General features: G+C 33.7%; 1 protein-coding gene across 1 annotated transcript; it reads right to left on the bottom strand.

Annotated features, from left to right (window-relative positions):
• Positions 1 to 5,993: 5,993 nt before the first annotated feature.
• Positions 5,994 to 9,337, bottom strand: LOAG_09667 (hypothetical protein; the record flags this gene model as incomplete). The annotated part of the gene is made up of 3 exons (XM_020447991.1): positions 7,879 to 9,337; positions 7,472 to 7,633; positions 5,994 to 6,132 (listed from the first exon to the last, which is right to left on the bottom strand). Coding segments are annotated over exons 1-3 (471 nt in total), but the record flags the coding sequence as incomplete, so codon positions are not given.
• Between the last annotated feature and the right edge of the window lie 280 nt (positions 9,338 to 9,617).

Here is a 9,617-nt window from a genome sequence, read left to right as displayed (position 1 = left end):
TTCCTAAGATCCGCTGGGCTGATTTGAATTGGGTTGTGTTGCATTGTATTGGGTTGAGTTGAGTTGGGTCAGGCTGAGTTGCGTCGAGTTGATTTGGGTTGCGAGAGGTTGAGTTGAGTTGATTTGGGTTGCGTTGAGTGGAATTGAAGTGTATTGAGTCCATACCGGATTGTAAAGCCTTTATTGACCATAATGATTTTAGCCGATTTACAATAGGGTTTATATGCATTAGAGAGTGGGAGTGGTTTAAAATAAAACGTTAAAAAAGGGGTATTCATTTAGACACAAAAGAAACTGTAAAGGTCCAATTACATAATAAGCATTGTAACAAGAACAGAGGGAAGATTAGCATGCAAATTGGACATTCTTTGTCATCAAAATAAAGATGTGAATTCCCGTTAGACAAAGATAACAAAAAAACATATGGGAGATAATTTTAAAGGATGTAAATTGGTTTAATGATTTACACTATTGTTAACATTTATTTACAACAAGAAATTTATTTATTTGTTTGTTTGGGATATGGTTGGAGTCTCGCGAATCAGAATTCGCGACAGGAAATAAACGACACGCACATACGGGACTCGCAGTTCATTGAAAGTTACAAATATACTAAGTCAACACTGGATACTACGTGAGAATACAAATGTTGAACCGTGGAAACTGCTGCTTGGTGCTGCTTTACCTTGTTTATTTGTCGTTGTCATTGCATTTTTTTTGTTTCATTTAAATAATATTTGATAATTGAAGTTTCAAAGCGTGATAGTGGACTTTCAAAATGAAATATCAGGTATGTCGTACTGGAAATGGCGTGATGTATTGATGTATGGTGGTAGAAATCTCTACATTTTTCCAACTCATTTCATCACTTTCTTTCCTTGTTTCTTCATTTTATTGTCTTTTGTTACCTACCTATCTCTTTCGACTTTATTTGTCTAACAGGAAAATACCTCAGCTACTGCTCTGTCGCGTGCAAAAGACATTTGATGGATTGTACTATGTAAAAGAAAAAAAAAAAATCAAAACATAATAGATTTTTCGAGATCCATTAATAGAACTGTACAATAAACGAAGAACAAATGAGTTTTTAAAATTGATTTTCGCTTCTTCCCATTCTAATCCATTCCCTCCTATACTTTTTTTCTATTTTTTTCTTTTCATTAAAAACTGATTTTTAATGTCTTGAAAACTATTCTGATGAAATAACTTGCTCATCATTATCAATCATTTATTGGCTATTGCAAAATGTTCATTATAATAGTATGCTTAATCAATGATCAAAACTATCGTCACTAAAAGTGCTTTTTTTTTCAAGTGCTAAGAGAACCAATATTTCAGTATTCATATGATGATGATATGGTCATGAGATAATGTTAGAACTGCACAGAAAAAGTTGATAAAATAATGCCAAAAAAAGACAATTTGTCAGTAAGTATTGATAACAATCATATACAACTAATTAACTTCTTTATGACTGTAAAGTAAACAATTTTTATTTATTTGTGTAAACTGACACCATTATAAGTGAGACTTTTTTCCTAAGCAAACTGCGCTACAGAACATAAAGGACGTATCCAGACACTACTCTTAAGCCAAAACAAAAAAATAATGAAAGCTAACAATGTTTGAACAAATATAAATAAAAATGTATATGATATAAAGACTTTTCTAGAGATCAATCGAAAGAGCTCAAACTGAAAAGATTGCTTCAATTTGAGAATGAGGAGTGTTGGAGGAGGAAAGACCAGTCCATTTAATGCCTCACTAAAGCTTCGAATATTTCGACTATGAAGGGTAAAAGTTCATCAAAAATTAAAAAATGTCAGCATACAACTCTTTCTCAAAATTCCATATTCATCTCAGAATTGTAGGTAGTACCTGCAAAATCTAATTTTTAATTAGTATCAAATAAAGCGATGTCAAACTTCCATTGTTTAACATCAACAATCACTTTGTGGCTAACTAAAGGCTTGAAAAGATGCATTTAATTCCCAATAATATCATTTCAACTAATTAGACTGTTGGACTATTGGAAAAAAAAAGAACAAAGAACATCAGTGAATGGTGGTCAATGTGGAAGTAAAGCGCATGCAGCATCCATTTACGAGAGAGAAAGCGTTCAAATCAAATCAATCAATCAATTAATCAATCGTTTCATCGATTTTTACCATTTGTCAAATGGTCGACAATGGGTGAATGTAATGTCAACTCGAATATTAACAATTGCAGAATTTTGTTTTAGCGTACAACACTGCTAGCTCTTCCAATAAGTGAAATGAATAGCTTACGTCAAGCTATCACGGCAATTTGATCCAAGCATATGGGAATGGAAGTTTTAAAGAAAAGAACTGGGAAAAATAGCTAGTTCTAAAATTTAATTTAAAATCCTAAATATAATGTTAGAAGATCAATTCGAATTTTAATCTACTCTTCCCTAACAAATTTTCATTATCATCAGTTGCAAAATTTTGTTGCATCAATTTAGATCAAATAATTGGAAAGGGCATATGTGTTCTAAACAATCCATAGAAATATAACGATTAATGAGAGTTATGAGAGTTCTTTTTCTGATTTGAAATTTGAAAAGGAAATTTTTTCAAAAAACGAAAACAAAAGCCTTTCAGATATAATTGTTGCATGCCAAACCTCGATGTATTTAGAATTCTATGGGCATTGTAAGTTGATGAGAACAGCAAATATCTCAGCAACAAAAAGATTGTCAAAGTATATCAGTAACCCATCCACAGACTATATTTCCCACAATGTTTATGAAAAAAAATTTTCGTGAGTGTGCGATATGAAAATGTAAATTTATTATTCTTTGGCTATTTGAGGAAATTCTTTGCTTATTTCCAGCATTCTTTATTACTTAAACCTTAATCTATGCTATCATTTTATATTTTTAAAAAAACAGTAAATGATTACCCTTCGCAAAATGTCGCCCAACTGTCGACATTGAATCTATCCAATCTGAGTATTTTGAATTTTATTGATATATGCAGAAAATGACAGTTTATGAATGAAATACCACAATAAAACTATTTGATGAAATGCAGTCCAACAATCAGAGCAAATCAATTTATATGCCCAGTTTAACCAAATGCACCAACTGCTGCTGAAATTTTTTGTTTTTGTACGCACAGTCGAATAGTTTCAATAGAGGTTTATTAATAGTCACGAGAAATACTCTTGATATACATTATAAGAGAGTTATCAGAAAATATCAGACAGAGAGTTGATCCACCAAGTTGTTGGACTGATATTAATCGAAAGACGCTGTTGCTCGAATGGGTTCAGTCGAGTGTATTACTGATGGAAAAAAAAACTAAATCGAATGACAGTTTCTCCATTCATGTTTATGTAATGAAAGTTTGTTTACAATAGTTCGATAACTGGATATGATTAGACCGAGGTTCTTTACAATATGCCGACATTTACACACAAAATTAAATCACAGCTTCTTTGCAATATATCACTTTGATAATTTTACACAAGTTGGGTATCAGACAGATATTCTTTACAGCAGAATAATGGATGATGGATGAATGATTGTATTATTATTTTTCATGTGCAATGAATCATTTATTTAATATTTGAAATTAAGCAACCTTTATTCTACCAATTTCGATGAATTTACTTAAATTATCCTGGAATATTTTTGTAATACAAGAATACTTTAATTATGTCAGCATATTTTTGTATTATAAAAATATTCTGGATTTTCCGACACTGACTAGCATTAGTCAATGAAATCCTGACAGAATCTTCTTCAGCCGTAATTATTACAATGATGCCCCGGAGGATCCGGTACTGCATGAAGCGCAACTATGTGCTCATGCGGTTTGCTTATGTTAAAAGGATTACAAGGCTGGACATATACATATCGAAAAAAACGCTAATTTTTCCTAAATCTCGTAATAGCAGAGATATAACTAACACTAATAGAACTATCAAGTGTGACTTTTTCGGGAATTTATTTCCAAAATGTCGAGAGAGGCATTTTTCCCACTCCTGGAAATGGTACCGGGATGATGTAATTCAAATTCCATGCAAATCTCGCGGGACTAGACTTAGTTTCCACCAAAAGACCCCACCTAATGCATTTTTTTATTATCCCCATCCTCATGTACCAGCGTAAACTGGTCCCAAAAACAGACTCTTCAGTTTTGAAGTATTCTTTGATTCCAGCAATTACATAATCTGTTGATCAATTTTAGTCCGTTAGCAAAGTAAGATACTGTGCCAATTTTCTGCATCATCTAAAGCCTGTTATTTTCTGGGAATGGAAGAATTGTGTGTAACAAGTTATACCAAGCACAACAGTTCGTTTTTGTAAAAGTAACAGAATGACACTAAAGGATATAAAGTTAAAAAGCCACTCGTTACCAGTCACTTCATTCTGTGTGATTGGAAATAGGATCACTGATGACAAATTTCGAGTGACTAGCTCAGTTTAATCATTTCTTCCATACTTTTCCTCAACATATATTTCTCGATAGATAAAGTATGCAACAGTTTTACACTTGTCATGATCTAAAAATTATAAAGCAAATTCATCCTACATAATTTTCAGTGAGTGCGTGTTTTTGTATACGCTGTTGAAGTAATCCATAAACTAACAGCGAAGAATGACGGGTTTGACATTTAAATTTCATGTTAATTTAGCCAAGACCCAAGTATTTTCAGAATTAGACTCCGGAATCCGGAACAAACAGTTACTGCACTTCTTATAAAATTGATTTTCCTGCATCAAAAAACCCGTACCGTTTTCATATTAAGCATGGCATAAAATTTAAAATGTCCTAATTACATAGAAGTAAAATTTAAAAAAGGAAATCTTAGAGTTAAGGAAGAACTGGTAACAGTAGAAGGTATTTTTGCATGTGCGACTTTCAGCAGTAAAGGAAAAACAAAAACAAATAAAAGTTGCAAGCAATACACTGTCAAAAATATTACTTCTTCAATAAGTAAATATTCTTTGTACACAACTTATCGAGTGTCAAAATACAAAACACAAAACACAAAACGTTTAAACGTATACATATGAATGACTGATTTCGAGATTTTTGGAACAGAATGAGCTATTTGGTTAAGGAATCAATGTTCATTATGGAAATACCGCTCTTTGTTCGGGAATCTGTAAGAGTTCTTAAAGCCAAATAATCAGTATAAAGTAAAGAATGACACAAGTGTGAAAAATTCCACCATAACTGCGGAAGGGATGTTAAAAATTTTGAAAGTTTCAAAAGCGCACTTAATTTTTCTATGAAGTTAAGTTTACTCTAAATTCGAACTTACGATTTCTAGAAATCGCTGAGGAACTTAAAAATATACATATCACTGAAACAGTGAAAAGGTTTTATATCCAAATGAATATAAAATAATGGATACAAACTTTTTGAAAAAAAAGGACTCGTCGTCAAACTTTTGCTCTTTCCTTTGCTTAGGAAAAACATTTCAATTGAAAAACCTACAAAATAAATCCAGTTTTATATTAAAACACACTAACCGACATAATATGGAAGGCAAATTGACAATAGTACAACAGATAACTCTTATTTTACATTACTGTAATATCCTAAGGCAGAAATAAGTCCAACGACACTTCTGCTTGATGTACAACAAGCTCTCTTCGTAATTTTGCCGAAAAGGAATACGACCACTGCCAATCCAGTAAGCTGCACAGTCCTTGTCAAGCTGAATATTTCAGAAAAGTCTTTTAAGTCACCGAGGACGCTTCCTGCCTGCACACAGAGCAAGTTATATGGGATTAATCCTAAAATTCTTGCATTTTTAAAACTGAAATCAGTATTCTAAGAGACTAAGCAAGTATAGGTATATTTCGATTTCAGAAGGGTCTTGAAAATGTCAATACTTGAAATATTGAAATGCTTCTTTACGCAGGAAATATTAAAACATCCACACAAATCAAAAGTTTACGGCTGTATTTTTCTACTAATAGTCATTAAAGTGAACGGGAGAAAATTACGGACCAATCAAAATGGATAAAGCGAAGTTGCTCAGTGGAATGTTCACGAGCGGTAAGCAAACATTTAACAACCAGTGTGGCGTGAGTGGAAATAATCGAGCACATAATAAAAAGCTGAACAGTCTATACCGATTCTCAGCAACCTGCAAAATATTTTTGAGGGATAATTTGTTTAGCTCATTACAAACTTTATTACCCAGCAGTGACATAATGTCTTCTCCCTCGAATAAAGCTTCTTAGACATAAACTCTGCAACAATCAAACTCCAATTGATGAGATAAACTAGCGGCTAAATTAAATAATATATCAAGAGTCTAAGAGTGGAGCAAATAGAAATTCCAAAAATTGGGTTAGGATATTTCCCTTAAAATTTCGCCACATATTTGGATCAGCAACTGCTGAGGTATGTAGGGTTTAGTATAAAAATATATATTTTGCATGTATTAGAGCATACATGTTATATATTATAATTCCATTACAAAAGAAAAAAAAAAACAATCAGAAGACCAATAAGTAATATAACAAAAATATAATGTATCATTCACGTTCTGATAATGTTATCCAGCAGGTGAAGTTTCACACATGAGCAGACACTCCCTCCTCGAACGCAGTGTATATGCTGTGCACATAGTAGTAAGGAAGAAATTGAATAAGAAACTTGAAACCACACACCCAGATGAACTGTTTAATTACTTTATATGTTGATTAAATGACCAATATCTGTATTAATTTTCCACAGACACCTCCTTGTCTCAGGGGAGAAGCTTGGATGCTCTAACAAAGTTGCTATGCTGGCGGTGGTTTATGCCTCCAGTAGGGTCTCCCATGCTAACACGGTTTTGACTGTAGAGTCAGTAAAGTATGATCACTGACAGGATGAGCTCACTAACCACCCGGCAACCATTTTAAAAGAAGAACTTTAATTTCAAACTCGGGCAAGTGGAGCTCTTTAGCCCTATAAGGCCATCCATCTAAGAGAAGGATATTCTAACAAAACCTACGTCCTGAGGACTTCACTTTCACCTTCCTAATTCACTAGGCCTTGGCAGATAAACGTTAGGAGTAAAGAATGGAGGCAGCTCCGCTCATGCTTGCCTTACAAAAAAAAATTCACTGCGAAGGCTGGAAGGACGCTCACATCCATGGCGTTTGCAGCAAGCGTGGGTACAGCCCTTTCCAAATCTTCGTTCGCGGAGCCTAGCCATGATGATGTGCACTAACTAGAAACGTACTAAATGTTCCACTTTTCTTACATTTTACACAGATGGTCTGACATGCCGAACTCGAAGTGATCATATGCTATACATTGAAAAGTGCTCCTATACAAAGTTACTTTCAAACTAGGAATGATAAATTATGCACGTATAATTTTATGCACGAAAGTTTGCCCGCAAATATTGTAAGTAAATAGCCACCAATTTTCACCATTATTTCCACATCAAAACATATAAAAGTGTAAAGCTTTAAAGGTGTAAAGCTTACTTCATATCTGAGCCGTTGTAACCGATCACAGAACAAATATTCGACGAAAGGTTTTGCGAACCATAAACTCAGCAGATAGCAGCATGAGGCACCTACAGCGGTCAATGGGCATACCAGAAGTAATGCTTTCCAACAACCAAACAACGCTCCTGCTAACACGTTCTGAAAATATTTTCGTTTTGATATAAAATGTGACATATTTTCTACAGAAAAAATTTTGAGAAAGATAAAATACAAACTAACAGGACCGTAAATCACATAATGAGGAGAACATTGATTTTACCAAATAGTAGCAAGTTTCTGCAGAAGCATGGTGATACTGATGGCTTAAACAATACCGTACAGTTCAGCAGTTTGAGTGGTTTACTATACAAGATTAAGTTTGTAAATCTCTGAAAAGTAAGTACCATTGCAAAAGATCCAGGAATAGCAAACGATTGTTTGTACAAGTAGGCAAGGCTGAACAATATTAGAAGATAGGTAAAATGTTTCTCCCTGAAAAACACCGATCGGTCTTGGGTACACATGCCATTTGGTCTCATGTTATCTTTGCATCCTATGTGAACTGAACAGATCATACCAGAGAAGCTATCTAAATTTTCTAAAATAGACGACTAAAGAATTCGAAGCAAAATATTGGTCATCTGGAACAACATCGCATGCAGTAGAAATCCAACAAAACACCAACTTTTTCTTGTTGTAAACTAATTTTACAATAAAAACCACTAACCTGTACTTACTGAAATAATCGACGAGGACGTTTAAATCGGCGATGGTTCTTGGGAAGTACCTGCTAGGATTGTTGCGAATTATGGAAGGAGAAAGTTTGGGTCTTAAGCTCCATGTAAGGATTATTGTAAGAGTTGATGTGGTAAAGACAATCAGAAATCCGCCCAAACGTCGAAACATCTAATTAAAGAGGTTCAAATGAAGGCAAAACAAACAATGAGTTAAACGTTTGATTCACTGTAACATAACCATCGTTCGTTCTAAGCTCTAAGTTAGACCTTCCATGTCCTCTATCCACTACAAAAAAAATATACTGAGGGATATCCATATACAAAAAAAAGAGAAAGAAACGAAGACTATAGAAAAAGCTGAGCGGAAATGCGGAAAAAGTAACTCCTAGTCCAATTACCCAGCACCAGCCCTTAGAGTTCACAGATCAATCAGCATATTTAACGAAGAATCAACGCATTCCATTGCCTTATCACATCTGTTGCAGGCTATCATCCACATGATTCGATCACTTTGGTTAGAAATTATCTCCATTTATAAAAGACATGCTGAGGAGTACATATATGCAGAGAGAGAGAGAGAGAGAGAGAGAAAGGAAGGGGGACTTAGACAAGAGATGATATAACAAGTAGATGAATCATTCAACCTTGTCTTGTCCTTCAAACCTTTACTCGATAAACGTGTTTAGTCGTCTTTAATGCCTTAAATAGCTTCTCTCTATTTCCTCTAATTTCCAGTACCTTTGTGATAGGGAACGGTAAGTACTTGAATAATCACTGAGGTTTATGAAACAATTACAACTTTATTTTGTTCGTTGCTCTCCGTCAAATATTTACACTTACAAGAGCCGTTATCAACTATCGTTGAGTTCATGTTAAACAGATCTGTGCTAAATGAAACATGTAGATGACACTTTTTTGTTCAGTAAATAATTCAAAATACCTATCATGTTGCATTCTTCTCCATTTCAAACTTGGTAAGACATGACAAAATACTGTGACAAGACTATCCCACACACGCTTTCTGCATAATATTACACTTCGAGCAGCTCAAATTGAGAACTATCAGTAAAGAATAATTCATTCTAGTTAGTGAATGCTTAAACAGATTAAATATTTTACATCCGTCACCCCTTCCCATACATATTCGTAAAAATTGTAAAATATGATAACTGCGAAAAAGTTAACTGCGAGATATATCTGATCTTCCTGAATTTTCGAAAGATTCTTGTCTGAAAAATCGAGAAAATTTATGATATGTCGAAGCAATCAAAGTATTTGTATTATAAATTTGTAGCATAAGAATTGTCTTATCAAGAATATTTTACCGACAATGATTTATTAGACAAACAATGAAATAAATTTTTTAATGCCTTAAGTAATGAATCATTTACCAATTCCCATAATAC

Source organism: Loa loa (assembly GCF_000183805.2).
Source record: "Loa loa unplaced genomic scaffold supercont3.92, whole genome shotgun sequence".
NCBI classification, from domain to species: Eukaryota; Metazoa; Nematoda; class Chromadorea; order Rhabditida; family Onchocercidae; genus Loa; species Loa loa.
This window is presented reverse-complemented; position numbering and strand designations above follow the sequence as displayed.